Source organism: Chelon labrosus (assembly GCF_963514085.1).
Source record: "Chelon labrosus genome assembly, chromosome: 9".
NCBI classification, from domain to species: Eukaryota; Metazoa; Chordata; class Actinopteri; order Mugiliformes; family Mugilidae; genus Chelon; species Chelon labrosus.
Window position 1 is genome coordinate 11,380,153 of NC_140359.1, and position 24,929 is coordinate 11,405,081.

At 43.3% G+C, this 24,929-nt stretch overlaps 1 protein-coding gene across 5 annotated transcripts; it reads left to right on the forward strand.

The window, feature by feature from the left end:
* The first annotated feature begins 3,457 nt into the window (after positions 1-3,457).
* On the forward strand, positions 3,458-24,551 carry sorbs3 (sorbin and SH3 domain containing 3). Of its 5 annotated transcripts, none has more exons than XM_084550685.1 (21): positions 3,458-3,498; positions 10,593-10,665; positions 11,403-11,591; positions 12,845-12,917; positions 13,358-13,491; positions 13,595-13,658; positions 14,356-14,394; positions 14,471-14,558; positions 15,366-15,474; positions 17,010-17,063; positions 17,227-17,334; positions 17,977-18,032; positions 19,293-19,363; positions 19,918-19,979; positions 20,081-20,127; positions 20,325-20,439; positions 20,534-20,659; positions 21,348-21,881; positions 22,014-22,117; positions 22,231-22,337; positions 23,017-24,547. In XM_084550685.1, the coding sequence occupies exons 2-21, from the start codon at positions 10,654-10,656 to the stop codon at positions 23,076-23,078; spliced, it is 2,154 nt and encodes a 717-aa protein (XP_084406811.1). In that variant the 5' UTR covers positions 3,458-3,498; positions 10,593-10,653; the 3' UTR covers positions 23,079-24,547. The 5 variants fall into 5 exon arrangements, with proteins under 5 accessions (XP_084406811.1, XP_084406812.1, XP_084406814.1 ...); XM_084550686.1 differs by lacking the exon at positions 3,458-3,498 and adding an exon at positions 5,889-6,025 and having other exon boundaries at positions 23,602-24,551; XM_084550688.1 differs by lacking the exon at positions 3,458-3,498 and adding an exon at positions 5,889-6,025 and having other exon boundaries at positions 21,348-21,449; positions 23,017-24,550.
* The last annotated feature ends 378 nt before the right edge of the window (positions 24,552-24,929 follow it).

Below are 24,929 nucleotides of genomic sequence, written 5' to 3' on the forward strand. Positions count from 1 at the left end.
AAAACAAAAATAAACTGTTATATTCACCGCCAGACTTTCGATTATTCCTATTTTAGCTGAACGTGCTGTTAAGCTGCAGAATAAACACACCGCTTTCTAGATGACACGTGTACCAGACTATGTGAACCATGATTATAGTCTGATTGTCTGATTGATTATCGAGGGCTTTCTCAAGTACCAAGAACAAACCGTTTTGAAAATAAAGGGCGGCTTTTAGATGTAAGAGCAGATTACCCTGTGGATTTTGGAAACAACAAAAAATGGCAGAGATGCATACACCACAGTTGCACGGCAGATAAAATGAGCCTTGCTAATCATTGCTCAATTGGTGGTTAACACTGATAGAGGTGCCAGTTAATCAATCAACACAGCTACTATCTCCTAATGAGTTAAAGTAAATGTTTATATTGCTGTTATTCCCCTATTTAGGACATCCTTCTCTGGATGTGAAAGTTCAACGATCAGTGAGTTTCACTACTTGTTCACAGTTACACACCTTTTGCTCTAATGTGTCAGTTGCAATCAACTTTTACAATCACAGCAATGTAAATGATTGACAGCGCTGGTTAAAATGAATCAAGGTGTTTTTTAGTTTGACCTTGATGTCGCTGACAGTGCAAGAAATTACCACCCTCAGCATCCAAGGGTTTGTCATTTCTTTATTCAGTAGTAGACCGTTTAGCTACTGGTTTGCTACATGTGAGTCAATCAACTCTGGATCTCACATTTCTCTTGGACACATGCAGGGTGTTTTAGGAGGCTGAACCTTCCTGACAGGAGCGAAAATGCATCTCAGCAACAAAAAACGCTGGCTTTGTCCTCGCTTAGAAAGCAATGAATATGTGATCCAGAACTGTACACTTCATACCAACAGCACCGAGAGATTAGTTTTGACCGCAGCCACATGTTTGATTTCTACTTGTTACGCTTGTATAATGAGGTTCATGTCTTGTAAGTTGAGTTCTTGCTCTTGCAATTCACACGTAAGAAGTGCTTTCAGCCTTCTTCTTCCTTATGAATACACCAATGGATGCATCCCTTGTCTGTCCACGGATATGATACCAAATAACAATCATCTCCAGATTTTAATATCAAAGAGAACGTAGGAAAACATGATAGGAGCCTTTTATTTTGCAAAAAAAAAAAAAAAAAAAAAAAAAGTATCTATTGTCTTGCTATCGTTATAGTTTTCTCTGACATTCAGCTCTAAATCTTCGACTGTGTTTTTATTTTGAAGACTGTGGTTTGTCGTACTATTGAATTGCATTAATGCAAAACATTCAGCATGCTTTCTGCTGCTACAACAGACTCCGCTCCACTCCAGACTGACAGTGACTCTGGAGACATCTGTCTGTGCCTCTTATAATCCACACAGTTCTCCTTTGAACCACCGGGACACCTTTGTTTGAAACTTTGTCCGTTGCTTTTGGAAACTGGTTCCAGGTTTTAGGGTTATTCAAGGATTCAAGGATTCAAGGATTCTTTATTGTCATTACGACACATGTTGGTACATGGGAAGGAACGAAACTGGTTACTCTGGTCCCGATTCAAGCCATAAGTAAAAAACAAAAAACAAAAAACAAAAGTATAAATATAGAATATAGAATAAAATTAGCTTTATGGGTCAGACGTGCAAATCTCATACACTATCAGATCACTGATGGAAAAGACTGCTTGCAGCCTGGACTGATGACTTACAATTGGTGTGCTTTCTTGACATATATAGGTTATAGGTCTGATGTAATCTGCAGGATTGACCTGAAAAGGAATTGACTGTATCAGAGCAACAAAGACAGTAAAAATAAATCTTGTGCAGCATGCGTTCTTCAAGTGTGTGTGCATATATACGTATATACGTGTGTCGAGCATGATATGAATCTAACCTACATACACGCTCCAATTTCAGTCAATGGCTATCTAACCAATTATTTATATACAGTCTGCGAAAAACATGCTGGTAGTAATGATGGTTTGCATGTTTCATTTAATCTAATATAATACAGTAGAATATATGTATGTTTGAATGCAATAACTATGAATGCAATAAGTGTTTTTTTTTTTGTGAGAATTTATACTAAAAAACAAACATAAAAAAAAAATCTGTCTAATGTTGTGGCAATGACTCTGGCGACATCTGTCTGTGCCTCTTAGTAAAAACTATCATCGCCACAGTTCTCCTTAGAACCACTGGGGGGCAGTGTGGTACCATTTATTGTAGGAAAGTCAATTGCAAAACAAAGTCTGTAAAAGTGAAGTAAGAGAATATTTTGGGCGCTGTGGTCATTGGTTTTTGGAAAATGCTCCCTAGTTTGGAGATATAGGTCAGCAGTATGACTCCATTGATTAGCACTGTGAGTCTCCTATGCTGTTAGACCGCTGATGGAAAACCGATTGCAACTGCTGCTTGTTTCTCAGCTGTAACTAAGATTCAGAAAAGTCTTTGCTATCTTTAAACAGTTTATTGCTCGTCCGGATATTAGGTTTTAAGGAGTTGACAGGCTTATTTCCAGGTGCCAACAGGAGAATGGACTCGAGAGGTGTGACCTTTGGTTCCCGATCTCGCTGCCACCCTGTTAAATATTTACCTTGGCTGGCAGTGGCGAGCTCCTTCTGAACACAGGGTGCAGGAATCTTCCGGGCGCCTGTAGGCGGGAACGGACGGATAACTCCCTCAGGAGCTGAACAGAAGCTCCCCGCTTGTGCAGAAAGTGAAAAGAAAGTGCAGCTGATCGACATGATTACACTTTGCCGCCATGTGTGCAAGTTGGGTAAGCGGGGCCTGGTACTGGAACAGAACATGGAAATACTGATGTGTGTCTGAGCGTTTGCACGTGTGGGGTGCCTTGGTGTGTTCTGCACGTGTGGAAATTTTACTGAGGAAACGCAGGACAGATGGGGCTTGCAAAGTGACAGGTGAGCAGATGATCTGTGCCACCTGGATCTCGTAGAAAGCACTCCAGACCGTCTTTTGTGCTTCATATGAATGTGACAGGCACGACATCTAAAGGCCCGAGAGGGTGAATAGACCACGCTATTATAATATGTGTGTCACTCAGGCCCGTTTATTGAGATGGCTCTGGAAATCGCCTCCTCTTCCCTTAGCGCGTTAGACACTGGAGGGTGGTTCCACCGAGCCTGTGCCTGTATGGGAATCTCTATTATTTCCAGCTGTGGATGGAAACTATTACTGAGCGCCTTCTCCCTGATGAGCTTTAAACACACACATGACAAGCACACACACACGCACACACACACACACACACACACACATGTGCACGCCTACGGACTCCCAGTCAAACATTCAGACCCACGCTGAATCATTCACCAAAGATAAAAGACAGCCTGTTAGAGAATGAGAGAGAGAGAGGGAGGGAGAGGGAGAGAAAGAGAGAGGGAGAGAGAGGGGAGAAGAGCAGCAGTGGTTCCCTCCTTCTTTTTCATTCACTTCCTCTCTCCGTCTGTACTGAAGAGACCTCACTGCTGGGCCTGCACTTTCCTGTAAGTACAACTTCTGCCTCCACTTCTCACTGTGACTACACCAGGGCTTGGTATCACTAGAAAGTAAATATTTAAGAAGTCTTAATAGCATTTAATTTAAATCCTGATCTGAGAAGAACTGCCTTATCTCTGCTCTCCATCACTCAGTTTATCAATGGGAACCACCGAGGCGAGCAGGACAGGGCTGTTTGCCGTGGCTCTATCATTGTTGTGACAGTGTCACCTCAGAATGTTGTCGAGCAACTACATGGGAAAGGGAGTATTATGAGGAAGACATCACCTCAGCACATGCCACCTTTTTACTGCCCGTGGTTCAAAAGATGGTTATCTTCCTCTCGAACATTTTTCAGATTCTGAAAATAAGCACCAGGACCTGTGAGGGTTGCCGACTGTCCTAGGATGTTTCTTCTCTGGACAGAAAAAATGTTGTTTACAGCTAAAATAAACCCTGATGCTTTTGTGTTTGTTCCCGGAGACATTCCACAAGCTCTACCTCAAAGCACAACCTGTGGTATGAATGACATATTCAGCACTGATGTCCGCAGTTCCTTATCTGTCCTCCACCATTATGGCAATGTTTATTTACTCATACAGTTATATCTTTGTTTAGAGATAACTTTATCTTGCGATTTTTAGACTTGCTGTCTCTTATATGGAGAATCTGCTGGTTAAATAAAAGCCAGCAGCTATACTCATTTAGCAGAGATTATTATATAACCTTATCCGGGTGTATTCACTCACATGATTCTGTAGCTGTCATGTTTTTAATGAGCTTCTGTGGTAACACACAGGCGCTGTGTGAAAGGACAGTGGTTGGTCTTTATAGCACGGCAAAGGTCTGCTGGAGTCCATCCATCTCAAGGAAGAACAGACTCAAAAGATCATGCACCTTCCTTCCTATCCTGATTGTCTCTGTCAAAAAATAAGTGGAGCCGGAAATGAGGAAAACCTCTTGTTTGCTTAACGAGGAGACAAACATGAACAAGGATCCAGTGTGCGAGAGGTGTCGAGCTCGGGGCCAAACCTGCAATCTCCTCTTGCATGATTACCTCACTTAGCTGCAGAGTGACAGAGTGTCAGACGTGGTCACAGCGGGGTGAAAGTCTGCTCCAGCGGGACGCGGATTATGAAGGGAGCCTCCCGTAGAAAGCCCGCTCTGCCCAGCTCGCCCCTCAGGTTCGACAGCTCAACTGTTTGGCAAAAACAACCCTGTGAGGAGTACAGGCTCAGTAAATGGATATCTGCCCAGAGCCTTGCTCTACCAAGCCAGACCGCTGAATTATTAAAAAAGAGCTGAGCCCTTCAGTTCCATGTTGAGGCCGGCCAGCACATACACAGAGACGTGCGCTTTAAAACAAATGGATCGACCACTTTCAAGGCCCTGTTAAATGTCATTCTTTGTCTTGCTTCCAGTTTGCTGCCAGAACACAGTGTGCCTATGTGAGCACAGCAGATGACGGCACGTGTTAGCAGGTGACTGCATCACAACGTGGACCTTGTAACGCAGCCTATACCTGCTGCAGACTTAGCACCGATGCGAGCCTGTCAGCAGGATCGGTTTCAGGCTTTACTTGTCTTTAGTGGCAAGAAAATTGACTTCCTGGTTTTATTTGGGCAAGAATTATAAGCAAGAGAGGCAGCAGGAACTTCAGCATGTGCTCATTACCTTTTCATGTTTGTTGGCTCAATGATTTGATCAACCGTTCAACCATCCAGTCCTCAGAATTTGAATGACTTATCTGCTACTTTGAATAATTTCAGCCTCTGAATATTTCCTTTAACCTTGTCGTCCAAATGTATTTCTGGTGTGTGTGTGTGTGTGTGTGTGTGTGTGTGTGTGTGTGTGTGTGTGTGTGTGTGTGTGATCGTGATGGGAAAATTAGTCGGATTTGTGCTGTCAGTGGCTGACTGCATGGAGTAGAGTAATGACCCTGAAACACTTCCAGAGCTGCAGGAACAGAAAGAGCTTCTATTCTCCCTTCGTGCCTTTTGGTTAGCCAGAGACCTGGCCTTTGCACACACACACACACACACACACACACAGACACAAAAGGAGAAGAAGGCATGGGAGAGATAGAGTTAGAGGGGGGGCATCGTGGAGTCGCTGGACATGTCTGGGAGGTGGAGGTGATGAACTGTTTGCATTCCCCTTTCGGTTAACCCTGCTCTGTGAAATATCACCTTATCACAACAATAGAGCTCCTTCACTGAAGGAGGTGCCCCGAACTGACAAGCCAAGAGCAGGGTGCCTTTTGAGCGGGGGCCTGAAGTGGGTTGCTATGGCGATGGCTGTCAACCGGGAAGTCCTCCGCGGAGGCAGGCAGAACGAGGGCTGGGAGCAAGTGAGAGAGAGAGAGAGAAAGAGAGAGAGAGAGAGGGACAGAGAGAGAGAGAGAGAGAGGAAGAGATTGTGTGTCCTGACCAGTTTCAAGAGTCAGAGAGAGAAAGTGCAGAGAAGGTCTGCTGTGTGGTTTCAATGTACGACTCAGGCAGACAGAAAGAGGCGTGAGTTGCTGCCGCTTTGAAGGTGAGTACACTCGTCTCACACGGGAGCACAGATTTAAATCTGATTTTAAACTCTGCGGCTGTATAGGAACTTAAGTCTGTTTTGCAAGTGCGGCGTTTTAAGGTTGAGTAACCTGTCTGACTGCTCAAGGATTACAAGCTGCTCCACAGGATTAGTTCCTCAGGTTTACCCAGGACTACGGTGTCTTTGCAGTGTACCTGAAAACAAGGCTGTGATCGGTGGAGTTTTGATGTTGATACAGACTACGGGAGTTGGCTGATTGACCTTTTTGAGCAAGTGGAGGGAAAAACAGCTGGAGAGAGAGAGAGAGAGAGAGAGAGAGAGAGGATTGTGGGCACTGTTTCCCAACAGGTCAATCCTCATTGCTCTGCCCAGTGGTTTAGTGTGCACTGGTACAGCCAGGTGAACTCCACAGAGTCAGAGCAAATCAGTTGTTGCGCCAGAATACTCCCCGATCCTGCCACAGATATCAACCCTGAAGGCCCCAGCACTGTCCAGGCATCACTGGAGCCTCTCCTTACTGTCAGAGAGATTTCCACGGCCCCCCCTGACTCCCTTTGTGATATTACTGGGGGTCTAGCTGTCACTGCTCATATCCACCGGCCACACCCAGAGTTGAAGATGCAACATGACAGGCATGAGGATTTGTAGATTTTTCTCCGCTTACTGTGCTCCGAGAGTGACTGTTCTCATGTGCTGTCTGGCAGATTTTATGTGCGCCCAAATGGGGAATTATCTTTTTTGATGTGAAGTGTGTTTGTTGTAAGAACAAATGTGATAAAACTAAACTACTTCGACTCAGTGTCGGGTCATTTATTGCGTCGGGAGGCTGTGATTTATTCCTTTGGAGCTTCTCCTGGGAACACATCGCCAATCCATTGACAGGAAGCATGCAGACTCCTCCTGTTGCTCAGACTGGAGGAGCACCATACAAGGCGGTGAAATACTTCCCCCCTGATAAATGTGTGCATCCCCCAATAACTGCATATCATAAACTTGCGGGACCAGGACCTTGTATGGGCTCCGTTCTGTGAAGTTGCAGAAGGGCAGCAGGGTTGTGCGATCAACCTCACAGTCGTGATCCCTCACATAGCTGCAGAGTGACTCATTTCACATGTTTAGAAATAAATGCCTGTTTTATTTACTCAGTAAATGTGCTTGTAATTACCATCTCGACACTTTTTAAGGCAGGATTTCTTGTGTTTTAACGGCCCCGTTACGTAACCGGCTGGGCAGCAGTTACACTGTGTACGTGCAAAAGGGTGATAAGGCTTTGTCTGTCTGTCAAGTCGGTGGACAGGTTGCAGTAATACTCAGGAAATAAACACTTCATTAGCAGATCAGGATGTCTTTACACTTCAAGAGCGCTCAAGCTGAATGGTAATCAGTGGTCCGAGCTCAACGTTAAGGAAAGAACACCTTAAGCTAATATTGATTCTGATAGTTTGGTTGGTTTTCCTCAGATCCAGGACTCGCATCGTCAGACTTCACTTCTCACCTGAAGTGGTCAATGATTAACCCAATAATTTGGCCTCGCCACCCTGCACACAAACAGGAGACAAGACTTGCGCTAATGAATGGATCGGATATCAAGTCATAATGTTTTAATGACTTTATTTCAGTCCATCCTCCCTGATTAATAAGCACGTTGAACATATGGACAGTTTTTTATTGGAATAAGAGGAGGAGGTCATTGTGGGTCAGGGTCTTCTCAGAAAGACCTGGTCACATCATTTTGGGGAAGACACAGAAAATTTGATGACTAACGTTTCTTCAGTTGCATGAACTGCATAATGTAGGGTTTCGTCTTGTCACGCAACTTTTAAGGTTTGCCTGGTATTAATTGTATTAATGCTGTGCTGCTACTACCTGCAGCGGAGACTTTCTATTGTGATTCACAGGAATCACAGGGGTGTGGTTAAGTTCATTGACCTCGTGGCTGCTGAGTACATCTGCTTGGGCTAAACAATTTCAGTGAAAAGTCATCCGCTCTCTTAAGTTGGGGTAAAAAGGAGAAGTAATCCTCGTGCTTGTTTCCTTGGTTAATTCGTAGCAGTGTTTCATTTTGAGTGTGTGTGTATACAGTATACAGTTTAACATCTGCCTCTGCTTCCAGAGACCGGATGAGCTTCCTGGGGACAGAGGCAGAGATCTCATATCATTTCAATCCCCCTGATTCTCATTCTCCGAGTTCTCGGTTACCCCGTGCTGGACTGAATGTAAAAGAAGGAGCAGAGGAGAATTCAACAAATATGGAAATGGGGTGTTGAGAAGGCTTGTCTAAAGCAGGACATCATCTCCTCATCTGAGGTGCACATGGGCCTTTTATGGCTCTGTTTTCGTTTCATCCCAAAACTGATCCGGTTGTAATTATGTTCCTCACACCTAACGGGGGTTGAACTTTTAAACACGTGGCCTATAACTTTCACATATTTTACCGAGGACCATCAAGGCGCTCAGACGCCGACAGCTCTAAAGCCCCGTCTCTGTGTGAGAGTTTGTAGGTGCCTCCTGTGAGTCTCAGTAATTACATAAGAATGCACTTCAGAGCAAACCCGAAGAGAGCCAGACTTCTGGACAGGGTTTTTTCTTGCTAGATATCAACACAGATTTTTCCTTATTAGGTAGGACTGTGTTTGGTGCTCTCGAACAGGGAATGCGTTCGGTGCAGGAGGATTTCTGCGTTGGTTTTTTCTCCCCTGAGAAATGAGACATGGTGTTATGACTTGAGCTTACTCATCAGGAAGCCACGTTGGTGGAGAAGGATATTTAATCTCTTCGGCTTTTCAGTGGAGTGTGTCAACATTTTAGAAATATGGTGAAAAACCTAAAGTGGTCGATGGTTCAAATAAGTCAGATTGGAATTCAGAGATTCAGGAATCTATTGAGCTGAATTATGGGAAATGTAGCAGTGTTTTTGAAGCTTAGCCCACGCCGGGGACTAAAATTCAGGATGTTGACATTTTCCCATGGAGCTTTATGGAGGTACAATACTGAACTGGATGACTGATTCTGGATTATCTTGTAAAATTATTTGGTAAAACACATGGATATGATGCAGGATGACCGTCAAGGGTGTGTTTCTGTTGAAAACTGAATTACAGAAATGAATGGAAAAGGCGCTGATGTGTTCCCTTTTCAGAGATTCTGTTGAACATTACTCATCAGCTTTTAAAGTGTCTGCTTCAGGGAGACCAGGAGTAAAAACCCATCAGCATGTGAAACACACTGTAAATGAGATTACCGTGATTGCTTTGTGGGATAACAAATCATCTGTCATGCTCTGACCTTAATGGTGTTGTTGAGGACACGATCCCCTGGCTCCCATCTTCTTCTTGTTACGTAACGCATCTTATTTGGAGATGATGACTCATGATGAGTGACACTGTTGTCTGGAAGCTAGGACGTTGACTCTGTCACTGCATGGCCTCTGCGCTGTCTCATAACCATGTGCACGGAGACACAGGGAGCTTATGTCTTTCTTCACTACAATGGCTATAGACGCTAATGTTCAGCTGCAAATGGCGCATGGAAAACTCATTAGCACAAATTGTGCTGGCCAGCATTCAGAGCGTAGTAGCTAGTCTGGCTCGCACTTGGTCATTACTTTCTTGCCAAGTTACGAAGCCGCAACGTTTCATAAAAATCCTTACCATTTCTATCTCCTGTTTTTATTCACTCCGGATAAGACTTGTTTTTAACACAGCCTGTGTTCACAAGGTTTTAGAATTAGTTTGCCTTTGCAGAGGCTTGCAGGTATCCCAGGGCCGTAGAGAGGCTGCGGTTTCTATGCTTACAATGTTATTATGGACCATTTAGCCACTATAGGTGCCTGCCTCATTCACGAGCGGAAATGGCCTCCCCCTCATTCTCCACATGCCTTTGATGTGGATCACCAGTCCTAATCTGTTAGTCTGAGGTGCAACTGATTAGGAGCCACTCTCCGCTCTCAGTAGCCGTCCTTCTCCATCATCCAGTCCCTTCAAGTCCCGGCTTATTACGGCACTGAATGGCTGGGAAGAGAGAGGCGGGCTTGTGAGTCACACTCATTGTTTTGGGTGGGTTTTTTCCTTAGTGACGGGGGGAAAGTGGGTGACGCTAACTTTCCCACTCTCTGGAATACTAGTGGGATGGGATAATGGAGCAGCTGTCAGGGCTGTGGATTTATGACAGGGAGGCCTGGTGTTACCCCCACACACAGCTAGAGATACCAAGGGTTAAAAGGGGCATAATTCAGAATAAGAATGAAAGAAAAAAAAAAAGCGATATACAATACTTGTATAAAAGATTTGTGTATTTCTGTTGACGTCTGTGCTACGGTTGCTGGTTTGAAGCTCGGCTTTATGTTGGAAAGGTCACACATGTCTGTACAACGATCAGGACTTAACTTGTTTATAAAGAAGGACTTAAAGTTGTTAAGATTTGTAATCCGTCTGCTCTATCAATTACGCACAAAAACGTAAAACTCAGGTTCAATATTGTGTGGCTACATTTTTTTGTATTTTTGCCAGAGAGTTGGGAAATATTTAAATACTAACTCAAATAAAGATGTTGTATGTATTCGCAGGTAATTTGGATGCTGGGCACAGGAATTTCATAACCGTCACACAAGGACCATAACAGATCACATGCAGTCTCAGGTAAAGGCGTACATTTAATTATGCTAAACATTAAGAATTCCAACTGTTAAACAAATGCTACTGATGTGAGTAAGTGCGTGGAAAAACCCTCAATAGTGTGACACAACTAAGTCCAGTCAGGTGTCATAGCAACATGCCTTTGGTGCAGATAACGGCTCAGCCGTTAGCGGGAGGCACAGGGGCTTTCCCATGACCCCTGGCAACCACACAGAGAGGAGCAAAGCACCTGATTCAAATACATGGTGTTCTAATAGAGGGGTTACTCCGGCCATCATGGACCGGGGCAGTAAAAAGATCACTATGGAGACCACTGCTGGACTTTGAGGTTGACACCAACGACCCCGTCCCAACCTCTCTGGCCCCGGCTCCACCCCCTTGATGGAGAATAGGGAGGGCTGGTGAATAGAGAGTTAATGGGCTCATAATGGTCCTCTCCTGTTTCAGTGCCCCCACTCTGCACCTTCAATGAGGCCTTTCTGCAGTGGCGGCAAGAGAAATGATGAAGTGGGTGGAACACCACTTCCCACTGCTAGTGCTTTAAATAAATTAGAGGTCTTTTCATCAGCTGCTCCCCCACAGAGGGCAGTTATTCTCTGGAGAATGGCTGGACCGCTAACAAGTTCACATGACCTCCCATGCAGTGCGTTGTTTACCCATGGCCAACAAGAGGACACGACAGGAGCAGAGTTCACGCATTGTTTTCATTCATACATATTTCTTATTTCCTCTGTGTTTAGCAAAGCGCCGGAGCGGTTGGAGATGCAAATGGCTCCCGGATCGTTTTCTCCGGGGCGCCTGGGGTCCCTCCAAGTCAGCACATCCTAACGTCTCCAGAGTTGACCCATGAGGTGGTCATCTCGCCTGGACTCCCTACGCCTCCCATGAGTCCATTTCGCTCTGCCAGGCTGCCATCTGGAGAGTTTAAGGTGTGTGGAATGTGCCGAAATAGCTCAGTTGGGAGAGCGTTAGACTGAAGATCTAAAGGACCCTGGTTCGATCCCAGGTTTCGGCAAATGGTGATGTTTTGGGAGGCTGTGGAGTAGTGTTTCAATAAGCAACTTTGGAACTGTAAGAATTAGTTCAGTGTCATCTATGTCCATGGCTTAGATGCAAGCACCTAAAATGTCACCATTTGATTTGTGCTCAATTGAATGGGTTAAATGCAGATCAACTTTCTTATATATGTGTGTACATGTACACTACCTGGCCAAAAAAAAAAGTCACCACCTGGATTTAACTAAGCAAATAGGTACAAGCCTTCTATTGGATAAGTATTGCATGGGTGATTATCTTTCAGCTGGCAACAAGTTATTTAACCCCAACTGATGCAATGAGTAGCTTCTCATTTCTTAAACAACCATGTCGAAAGACACATCCCGTGGTCGCGGAAAAGATGTTAGTCTGTTTGAGGGGGATCAGGGTGAGAGAGAGGCAGATGAAGTGATGCACCCATCATGCCTAGTGCCTACTATACAAGCCTGTGCAGGCAGTGCTATGATCTGGGGTTGCTGCAGTTGGTCAGGTCTAGGTTCAGCAACATTATGTGCCCAAAGAATGAGGTCAGCTGACTACCTGAATATACTAAATGACCAGGTTATTTCATCAGTGGATTTGTTCTTCCCTGATGACAATGCCAGGATTCTTCGGGCTCAAATTGTGAAAGAGTGGTTCAGGGAGCATGAGGATGGCTTGGCCACCAAAGAGTCCAAAGAGTCCAGACCTTAACTGAGAATCTCTGGGATGTGCTGGAGAAGGCTTTGTGCAGTGGTCAGACTCTCCCATCATCAGTACAAGATCTTGGTGAAAAATGAACGCAACACTGGATGGAAATAAATCTTGGAAAACAATGCCACAGTGAATGTGTGCTGTGTGTGCTAAAGGCAGTCCATTGAATTATTAGAGTGTATGACCTTTTTTTTTTTTTTTTTGGTGGCGACTTTTGTTTTTGGCCAGGCAGTGTATATGGCAAACAAAGCTGATTTGATTTGCGATACCCTGGAGGTTGTGTTAACAACATGTCTTTCAGTGAGTGGAATTCAATAAACAAGTGCTCCTCCCTGTGGAAAAAATGAAGCATCACATGTTATGCATCCAGCCATGGACATGTTTCTAAACCCAGTGCTGAAGTTGTACATTTGTTTGTGCTTGGACTGATTTACACGTTTCTGCTCTTCTCCAGGCATCTGAGCTGAATGGAGGAGGCCCAGGAACTCTCAGCTTTGGATCCTACTATGGACCCTCGCAGTCATATGGTGAGACTATACATTTTCACACCTGGGCATCTGTGCAGCTAAAAAAAAATAAAGTTTGGAAATAAATAGTTCTTGGGTGCAAATTAAAATGAAAGGAGACTTAAATGATCACTCGTGTTTAATATTATGAGCTCAGAAAGGCAACAGTTCACTCTGTCGCTAGTGAAGTTGTTGTAGGCATTTGACAATAACTGAATTATTAGACATTATGTTTAAGTGTAAGCGTGAGATTAAATAAAAGTGCATTTAGAGCTTAATACTGAGAAGCCTGAGTAAATTATGTATGTGGCAGTGAAAGTCATGGGAAGTAGAAAAGTTAGTTTTTTTATTTTGGGGGGTTTGAAATGACTTGTTTATTTGCAAAATAAGAAATAAAAGCAGAAACCAGTTATAAATGAAAGCATAATCAGTGCAATCTTGTTGCTGCGACTGTCACTCAGGTGGGATGCCCAACGGTGTCCAGGGCGTTGCCACTTTGCCACGCAGCTGGACCCCCACCAGGGAGGAGAGGCTCATCAAGTTTTCAGGAATTGGTCCAGTGGACGAGTCCGGGATGCCCATCGCCTCCAGATCAGTAAGATAGACGGCATTTGTTCCAGCTGATGTGTTTTATTTTACAGCATATTCATAAGTCAGGTTGATTTACTTTCTGCACCTCCCCTCTCTTCCTCCACCAGAGTGTAAACAAGCCCAGAGACTGGTACAAGAGCATGTTCAGACAGATTCACAAGAAGCCAGATGGTAAGAACACTCCTCCTCCTCCTCCTCCTCCTTATCCTCCTCCTTCTTCTTTTCTCACACACTCAGGTCCAGAGTGAATTCCTCTCTGTTGCTGCCAGGTAGAGACGATCCAGCAAACATTATTGCAGAGGCAAAATGAGACATGATGAAAGAGCCCTTAGGTCTTATGTCATTTCTGTTCATAAACTCTGACAATAATCCAGTGTCTTATCTCAGCCCCTCCCAAATCTGTTCATTTGTCTGTGCTTACGTGTTGCCTAACAGAAACACGTTCCTGGTGATATTTTCAGTGAGTGGCACCATTGCAGGGTTGTTTTTCTTTAGACCATTTTTTCCTTTAGGGGTATTTCTTTCGCTACCCTTGTGTAATATGATTACTCATCATTCATCATTCAAAAGCCAGATTTGAGTTATTTATTAAAAATAATCCTGCTGAAATATGCAGTTGCTGAACAGTACACTAACTCATGTCACGTTTGTCCGCACTTTCATTACTGCGCACTACAATAATTTGAGTAATTTGAGTTCAAAGTACTCATATGAAGTCACGAGTAAAGAGCAATAAAACCATAAAAGCAAGTCATGCGTGATTCTAAGTATCTGAAAGAAACGTGGAGGTGTGTCTTCTTATTTTCTGATTTATCTGTGTAAAGCACCGAGTGTAAAGAAGTCTAAAACTGATCTCTTTTCTTACCAGATTCCGACACGGAGGATTCAGATTCGTGGTCCGCTGAACGTGAGTGAATCCACCAAATTACATCATCATTTTTATCTACTTAAAAATGTATCTGCACTGATCCTCTGATCCGCAGGGCTCCGCTTACCTGCCAGCACAGAGGAAAGTATCGAGGCGGACAAGGATCTCTTCAGACTAACGCCTTATGGAGCGCTGCCAGACTGGTGAGTTCGCTCTGTGTGATTTGACGAAACTGCTTTAAGGTCATGGGGTGGCCGTTCATTTCCCAGCGTGCACTGCAAAGACGAAAGGAACATCATGTGTTAATTTGAGACGGAATGACAGTAACTCAATTTACACCTGTGGTAAAGTTAATAAAGTTTTAGTCAACCATAGATGTATGTCCCTTGTTGGTGGTGATAAAATAAAAAGACCTGCCCAAGACAAAGTAAATGATAAGATTTATACCACTATCACCGATCTAAATATCTCTAAGCTAGAGTTAGTTAGCTTAGCTTAGCACACATCTGGAAAAGAGGGCGTGTTCTTCACGTCTTCTTTTAGCTGTTTAGCTAGATTAGCTGTTTCTGATCACTGAGTTCAGTTTTTGTGCTAAGATAACCGTGACTGGCTTCATATTTTGAAGACAGAGATCAAAGTTTATCATCTAACTCTTCGTGAGAAAGTGAAATCTGTGAATTTCCCAATGTGTGAATGCTGCTTTGAACTTTAGGTTACTCCCTTTGCACTAAAATAAGTTTGATACTTATTTCTGTTGGATCATGAAACTCGGGGGGGAGGGGGGTTAATGTCTAGCTGGGAGCAGAATACACACAGATGTGAATTTATTTCTCACATCACACACAGAGGGTATGTGACGTCTTATGTGAATACCAACCACGTCAAGATAAGTGGAGGGAAAATGTGCGGGGCAGGCAAGTTTGGATTTGTTGTTACAGGCACTCACAATGAAGCCGTGATTAAGTTGCTGTCCATGGTGTGTGTGTGTGTGTCGGGGTGTTATGTTTCAGGAGCGAGGATGTAGATAAGCTGTCAGACCCAGGAAAACAGCCCCCTCAGCCGAAGAGCATATTCGACTTTGAGCCTGGAAGGAGCACCACCTCAGAAAGCCGGAGACAGGTACGGGATCACATGCTGTCAATAGAAGGATAAAAATATTCTTGTGCGATTCTTTAGCCTTCAGATTTATCCGGCATTGTTGTTGGCTCCTGCCACTGGAATTCTTTGTGTAGTCTGCTTGCCCAGTGTGGAGCTCAAATACAGGTTGGTCACCTTTTCTTTAAGGATTGCAGCCTAAGTCCTCGTATTTCATCTTCTCAGGAGAGGTATCTAATAACCCGTGGTCAGTGCACAGTGCACGCTGGATGCTGCTTACCACCAGATGAGCTCACTTCTTCTATTCAGAAGATTCAGATTCAGTGGGCTCCCATCACTCATTCATTTAGCTTCAGACAAGAATAAACATGACCTCAGTATTTATTTGGTGTCTCTATCAGGATCTGTTGTGAACGTCACTGATTTATGGGCTGGTGAGGTTGCCACTTCAACCTCTCTGGGGTTGTAATTTATTGTTTTGCATAGCCCTGCGCTGTCTGCACAAGTTTTTCTTTTCATGCAACAATGTCCCAGATCTGGTGCATATTGTGCCTCGCGTTTGCACTTGGGAAGAAAAGAAATCTTTGTTAACACTCCCCCACGGGAGCTGAGGTGTCTTGTGATTTGTATTATGGTGTTAACCTCTTGTGGTGAGTAATGGCTCACGGCAGGAGACTTATTTCATTTCCTCCTTATGACATCGGCCCATGTTGTATCCCCCGGACGGCGTTTAGTAATCCAGCTCACAGACCATATCAGGTTGTGCTGCTTCACAGTGACTTTATAGTCTGTGATTGTAGTGAGGATGACTCCGAGCCGAGGGGAAGGCCTTGGCATTCAAAAAGACACATACAGCCAAGGTTTTACAAAAAAAATGAACATTGCTCCGTGGATCTCACCAGCAGAGCCTTTTAAAGTAATGTTTGATAGAATCAGCTGTCGGGGGAGTAATCTCTCTGTATATAGAGAGTGAAAGAGGTATGGCTTAGGAGAAATATGAAGAGTTTTACTTCCGCTAGCATCTTGACATCCAGCTTATGTCAAATACGCTTTGAGAAGCTGTAATTACTGTATTAACATCTGCAATTACTGTATTAACATCTGTAATTACTGTATTAACATCTCAGAATTTTGGAAACTGAAAATGAATCATACATTTTATCTTTAAGAGATGTTTTGGCTTGAATTTATTTCTGCACAAACTGAAACGCGTTGTCATAGGAGCTAATTCATCAAAAGGCTTCCATTAAGATACTCATGGATGGATGTCTTTGTAGTATTACGGTTACTTCTTTTGGTAGCATGGCAAAAATGTGTTAGTGGATCTACTGCTCATGGTCACATCATTATGAATTCAAAGACTTAGATTATGACACAGAATCCTTCCACACGGCAGGGCTGCAAGGTTAAGAAGGGAAAAGTTAATGTAGTGAAAAGGGCAAGCGGTAGATGCAGATGAGAATTCTGAAACAAATTTCCAATTAAACAACCATGCAAGCCCCCAGTGTGTGGTATAATCACTTTATTTGGTTGAATCATCTTTTTTTATATGTTCATAGGCTCAACTTTCCCCGAAAAAACCTCCTGAGAAACCAAAGTCTCCTTCCATTGAGGTGAGAATCTTTAACACACTTTTACTTTCTGATTTGCTGCATTCACTCGTTTAGGGTTAAATGGTTTTTTAAGCTGAAAAGGGACATCATTAGCTCCCAGATTCAGACTGTGTGTATAGTGTTTTAACTTTGCCATTCCAACTCTATAACTACCTGGGCTCAGGCCAGTCTGGTGTCTGAGCTGAGTCGATTTGAGGCTGAGCTGGACTCCGAGATTCAGGGCCTGGAGAGGCGACTGTCCCAGAAGAAGCAGCGTCGAGGCCGGGGTGAGGTACTGAGCCCGCCTCCTGACTCTCTCTGCTGAAGCATCCCCCTCCGCCCAATCTAGCAGAATTCCCGCGCACCTTCACCCTCACTTCCCAAAATTTATATGAAAGCTGCGTCTCAATGAAATCCCTCCGCTTGCTAGCTTTGAACAAATCCACTTTTTCCTTCTGTGATCTGGATGACAGACTAAGAATTGCCTGCCTGCCTCGCACACCGATCTGCTTTGTTAATCATCTGCCTGCAAGTTCACAGCAAACATAGAAGTGCCTGCCAAAAATCTACAAATTGACTGTCTTATCAAGCATACTATTTGATAATGTTGTTTAAAACTTTCCTTTGCAGCTCCACAGTGGCATGCCAAGAAATGTTGATTCTCATGCTTTTCCTGATTCTTGTGTGATTGAATCATCAGCTTTATAGGCTTTAATTTGACTGAATCGCAGACAGCTCAGACAGATCATGAGTTGGGGTTGTTTGCAGCCCGAGGAGGATAGGACCCAGGGGATTTCTTGCTCCATTGGGAGTGGTCAGCACCTCTACTTTGTCTGAGTTGTTACGAGATTTCCTCCAAGCTGTGAGATACAGTACAGAGGGCTTAGTGGCGCTGTGGGGAACAAACTGTGTTTAATGTTCACTCTGCTTGCAGGAGGCCAGGGGCAGGGATCCAGTAACTGCTCCAAAGACCAGCGCTACAAACTACAGGTTAGTCCATGACAAAATCACTGCACCTGATGTTTAGCTGGTTTTAATAACATTCTTCATAATTTAAGACACATTTTTGCTCTATTTCTTTCTGCAATCCAGTGTAACCTGTGTTTTTTTTACACATCATGACGCATTAACAGACTCAGTTTGACCCAAACATGTAGTGTAAACTGTTGATCCAGTGCTGACTTTATCTAATAGGACTTAAAAGGCTTTTTCCTTTGTTTCTTTGCAAAACTGTGGCACGCTCCTCATTTTCTGTTCATGTGTCAAAGTGACGCAAAATCTTCACCAACAGGTGGGAAAGTTCCTGCAGACATACGCTGTAAATCAAGCTAGTGATGGAGCTGATCTTAAAGAAACTGTGTTATACAGTAGAAGCAAATGCAGGACAGGTTAATAGAAAATCCAGGGTCAGTCAACACAAAACAGACCTCCTCTGAGCAAAACTCCTCGCCTCTTAATCCACTTTGCTATGGGGTCATTGCTTAGTGGTGACTGACCCTGTTTATTCCTGCTGCTTTAAGAAATCCAGCACTGTTATTGGACAGAGAAACCATTAATACTTTGCGGGGTATCTGCTAGTCGATCAGGTGACTCTCTGTGCCAGACATTCTGTCAGGAAGCCGTTCATTTAACAAGTTCAAGTACAGTGTTTCAAACGGCAGACAGCATTCCACATTTCTCACCATGTGCGTAATGCGTTCCTGGAGGATTCTCGCTGTTGTTTGCTAAGTTGAGTTCACGGGTTGTGACCTTTTCCGGTCTTAAGGGACGTGCAAGCTTAAAGCAAGCAGCAGTGGGAATTCGTCACTTCATTGCTGCTCTCAGTTAACTGGACGTGTTGTTTAGCTGTGGGCGCCCAGCTGCAAACACTGGAATACAAAACAACGCTGTCCGGAAATATGCAAAGCAGCTGTGGGGAAGCCAGCGAGGAATCTTTGGATTAATTCTTAACCGAGAAACACCCAGACTTCTGATCATGAATGGACTGATGGACTGACAGAGGTTGAGAAGATAATTGAAGTTCTTACTTTACTGAAACCAGATTTTCCCACAGCATCAGCTGCACGCCCAATCTAGCTGTCTGAGTATTTGTCTTATCTCTGTCTTGTGTATGAAAACCAGCTGCAAACAGATGTGCGTTGCCGTAAATCTGCAAAAAAAAAGTTGTTAGTCATTTGATGCCATTAGTAACTATTTCCTCGTGATTAGGAGGCATGTAAACATAAACATATATTTTCTTATATTTTTCAGCTATTCACCAGCATCAGCTCAGCCTGTCCATCGCTCTGTTGGCACGTCATCATCCTCTACTCCCACATATGGTAAGTTTATTGCCTTTCGGTGCAGCAGCACACACAAACTGAAATGGCTTTGATAATGATTTTGATAAGAACGCTGTCAGTGAGTTCCTCTCTCTTGAATCCATTGTCCCACTGAAAGACACGTGCAGTTCCAGAAACCAGGCCGCTCATTTAATCAAGCAGCATATATTTGATGAGAGCTTTAAGTAATCTAATGATGGTCTGATGGTCTCATGGTTCTCTTTCATTGCCCTCGTTGTCCTCTGCTCTGGTATTTCGCTTTTTAGACGAGGCTGGTGGGGGCACGGAAAGTCTTTGCAAGTTTTTTTTTTCCTTAGAAAACGGCTGTAGATGGGTGGGGAGGAAGCACACAGAAATAGGAAGTGAAACACGGAAGACCTGATTAAAGATTAGCTTTATCCAATTGTTTTTCCTGGAAACTTTAGACCCCTTTTGAACCTAAGCAGTTGTTAAGGCTGTGATTGCTTTTACACGTTCAAAACAACACTTGCTGAACAAAGGAGTGCCCATGTTACACTCCACTCATACATTTGTGCTTTCATGTTGCTCCACAGTAGACCGTCTTTCCCCTGCAAATGAAACCATGGAGCGGACAGCTAAAAAAGAGGAGAAAAAGGTACGTGTCTATGACTTTCTTGTTGCCTAAAGATATGGAAAGAGTAAAGAGAAATACAGGAAGCCTTCCCAAAACACTGAAGAATTTGTTTGTTTTTCCAGATGAGAGCAGCACGAGTCAAGTTCAATTTTCAGGCTCAGTCACCCAAGTAAGTCATAGTGTGAGATGATATAATAAATAATCTAATTACTTTCTTGCTTTTTTTTTTCTGAAATATCTAATTTTCATCCAATGCTCTGGATCAAACCTGAAGTCTTATTTTTCTGCACAGTATATTTTCCAAGCAATCAATTCTGCAATCTGTCTTTTTCTTTCCTTTTGTGTGTCTCATTATTCTTTCTTCAGGGAGCTGATGCTGCAGAAGGGCGACATTGTTTACATCCACAGGCAGGTAGATGCCAACTGGTTTGAAGGAGAACACCACGGAAGAGCTGGCATTTTCCCTACGTCTTATGTGGAGGTGGGTTTCTTTATGTGCGTCATCTGATAACACAGTATCTATAATGCAATGAACTTACATCATAACTGACTACAAATCTCTGTGTCCGTCATAGATTCTGCCTCCTACAGAGAAGCCAACACCTATAAAGCCTCCCACTATTCAGGTGTTGGACTACGGTGAAGCTGTGGCTCTGTATAACTTCAACGCCGACCTACCCGTCGAACTTTCTTTTCGCAAAGTGAGTGGTTCGTGTTCTGTAGTGTGTCTGTAGGAGCAGGCACAGAGAGGAGGATGTTTATTCTCCGTATATCATTGTATATTTTGGTACTGAAACGTATGAAGTGAGTGTCTGGCTGGAAATCTTGAAATGCTGCCTTGCCAAGAATTATGTGAGAAGACTGCCACCACCAACATATGGAGCAGCTGGTTAACTCCGAGTAGCACAGTGTCTGGAGACTGGTTGCCTGGCTGTGTAATAAAATGCACCTACCAGAGCTGTTAGTTTAAGCTGCATGAAAACATATGTAAGTATGTGGCCAGTCTATTTTGTGGACAGCAAATTGGCTGCAGGCACTAGCTTTGTATCTGCTTTGTATTAATGGGATTTGGTTTTGATCATCTGACTTCCCAGAACGAAGGCAATTAAAATGTTCCACAAAACTTCAAAATATTCTTCTGAAAACGTCTTCTCAAAACCCCTAACAACAGTTACAGACTGAGAAAGACTTTTCACCAGAGCAACGTTTGAGTCGGTGTGCAGATGTCATCGCTTTAAAGCATCTATTAAAAGATGAAGATGCTGCCATTACTGTCACATAGGAACTGACTGATCACTTAGATGTGTACACGATAAACAGTCTCAAATTTGCTTTGTATACAGTTATTACAGCAAGTTATCAAAAATGTTCCTAATTTCCTTTCTTTAGGGTGAGGTGATCGACATTACCAGGCGCGTTGATGATCAGTGGTTGGAGGGCAGGATCTCAGGAACAAACCGGAGCGGCATCTTCCCTGCCACTTATGTCCAGGTCAACAAGATGCCCCGCACCAAATACTCCACGGATGACTTCTCACCGGGGCCATTGTCTCCCGGTTCCCCTGGGCCCCAGAGTCCAGGACGTCCACTCCACTCACCCTGCCCGCGGTCCCCGTTGTCCCCTTTCACCCCCACTTCCCTGAGCCCCAAACCTGAGCACTCCCCAACGAAGCCGTCCTCGCCTGTGCCATATGGCAGCCCAGCTTCACAGTCACGCTCCCCCACCCAGACACCTGTACCTAAAGAGACGGCAAATCGTATGCTCCACAGCACCCCCAAAACTGCTTCACCCAGCAACCAGAACAGTCACTGGGCTGGGACGCACTCAGCTAACCAGAGCCCCACAGCTAGAGCCGTTTCACCTTCCACTCACAGAGCAGGAGCTCCCACAGCCAACACTCCCCGATGCACTGACCCCTCACAGGTCCGCTCTCACTGCCTCTCTGAGAACATCGCAGCATGTCCACACGCGTGGTGTTACTGTTTTTGCAGACAGGAATGTGACTCTTCATTTTTCTTTTCTTAATGCCTGACATGAGGTTTCTATTTTTCCCAGGGTGCAATACCAATCCGGGCTGCTCCGTCTAATCCACATGGCAACTCCCTGCCGCAAAGACAAGCCCCAAACATCCCTGGTTCAGCAGCGGTGCAACGCCAACCGTACGTCTGGAAATTTATTTTCATTTGTTCATATTGTTTCAATGCTGGCTAAGCACTTTCAAAAATTTATGGTTCAGACACTTTGTTTGTTTTGCCCGTGTTCGCAATTTTAGATTCAAAGCTGTTTACAACTACAAGCCACAGAATTCAGACGAGTTGGAGCTCAGAGAAGGAGACATTGTACAAGTGATGGAAAAATGTGACGATGGCTGGTTTGTAGGTAAGAGATTTAGCTTTGTGATTTGTGCAGTTTCATTTTAAAGTGCAGTTTTCAGGGTATGTTACGCCTTCAGTGTCTTTTTTTGAAGAAACAAAAGAGTGAAGCAGGACATCAAGCAAAGATGGAGGACGATTAAAAGTCAAAGGTTTTGAGGCACAAACAGAGCAGCTGACCCGCTTCAGTTCAGTTAGGTTTTACTATAAAGTGACCTTCAAGTCCACAATTCACATATTTTTAGTAGTGGCAGCCTCTGCGTGTAATCTATGAAAGCATCTTAATTTGTCATCTCTCTATTTTTCCTTTTCCTTTTGGATTGTGTAGTATTGGACTATTAGATAGAAACTTTGTATTTATAATAGGAGTTGTTTAGAAGGCACACATTAAAGATACATCCCATGAAGTAAAGCAATGGGATGTATCAAGCAAACGCATAAACACAAAATGACCTAACAGATTTCCAATGGTTGTAACATGAAATGACACAACAGTGATTCTAGGACTATTAAGTAGTTTTTATTTTGCAATCTGCAGCGTCAGTTCGCCCTCTAGTGGACATCATGAAACATTGCAGGAGTCACTGGCACAGTTCATTTCAACTGTAAAACATTGTTTTAGTTATAGAATATTTTCCCAATTTGTTTCTGTTTTGTAACCACAGCTCTTGCTCTGCCCTCTATAGGTACGTCAGAACGGACTCATGCTTTTGGGACTTTTCCTGGGAATTACGTGACACCGGTTTGACTTCCTCACTTACTGCTTGCCCACATCCATCGGGGACTCATAAGAGCCCAACTAATAATAATTTTTTCATCCCATTCCCCACCACAATCCCAAACCAGGTTTAGTAGCATGTGCACTCTATTTCCAAGAAGAGAGTTGAAGGGGGGGTCGGCATTATGTGATTTCTCGCATCACCTCGCTGCATGTATGTGTGTTGCACAGAGACTTGGAGAGTGTTTTCACACACACATCACTTGTGAAGAAAAGAAATGAATGCTGATGATACTGTTTCAGATGCAAAGAATGGACTTTTGTCCTCCACAACCATTTGCAGCTGGAGGAAATTTGCATTCCTTTCCCACTGAACAGCACAGTTCCCTCTGAGGTCCTGACACAGATCGGCGATGCTGCATTCAGCTTTTTGTCACCACAGTGCCTCCACAAACCACTGCTGAGAATTCTGAATGTAGATGAGAATTTTTATTCAGCATTTTGTTGGATCATTAATATTTCCTTTCAATATTCTCCCCATATTTCCATTCAGATCTGTGAAAATGCCCGGGGCAGGTTTGAGGAAGCACCATGACCATCTGTAAATAGTGCTCAAAGTAAAGCACAGAAAGGGCACAGACATATCAAGAAACGTTTACAGCCTTCCCCAAGGGTATGCAGGAAACTAAATAGAATTAATGCATGTGCAGGTTTCTTAAGCAAGTTATTGATTTTTGGATGACGCGTATCCCTCTGAAGCCACGGATTGCAAAGCCAAAGGTGAATGTAAAGAGATGGATTGTGTTCTGTGCTGTAATACAACTTTCTTTGCTTTGAAATTACATTTCAGATCTCTGTAATTTTTATACAAGATTTTGCATTTATCTTAAATAGTTGAATCAAGAGAAAGCCACAGCAAATGGTCAAATGATCCTTTATAGTATCTGAATTAATACCGTATGTGCCAAAACTAACCAGCTCACTTTACTACTGCTACTGCTTTTACAATGTTTTCTCTGCTTATGGGGTCGACATTCTCACTTTGAAAACAGTATTCGGAAAATCACTCATGCTTGTGTCGGTGAAGCCTTTGACCAGTTTGTCGTACTAATTAGGAATCCTTTGATGAAGTTATTTTTATATGATATATTCATGATTTTACTGTTAAAAAAAAGAATCATATTTAGTAGGCACAGGATATGACTGTACAGACTGTAACCTTTTAATAAACTGAAAGTATAATATATTTGCTTAAAAAATGTATTGCATATGTATGGTACGTAATTTTTAAAAATCTATTAAACATTACAGAGTGATACCGAATGTAGCTTGAGTGCTTGTGCTTTGTTAAATGTTTTGATCATATTATCAGCATAAAAAAAAAAAAACAATAAGCTGCAATCTACTTCTTAATACAATGGATAAAGAACAGACATTTTCATCAAACTGGATCAGTGTTTAATAATCTTTCACAACTTTAGGCCTGTAGTCTATTCAAGATTAATACATTATTTTGATTCATCATGCTCATTTTAAGTGGTTACTGATTCTGTGACCTAACAGGAATGCAAGAAAGATTAAAAACTAACATTAAATATAAAACAGCTTCATTAAAGATATGATTTCAGTAAATAGCCCAACCCTAGAGAAAACAAATGCATTCTAATACAACAGTCCTGCTCTACATCTTCCTTCAAGAGTAAGAAATGTGCTAATTCAACTGTGCGGTCATTTTGTAGGATGTAGTTTGTTTCTGTCATTTAGCCCAGCCCACTGACTAAAATGTGGTTGTCAAATTAATAGAAACATGTGTGTACCTATTATATCAGAATGCATTAATTTTTGCTAGTGTACCTAATGAACTGGCAAGTGAGTGTGTAT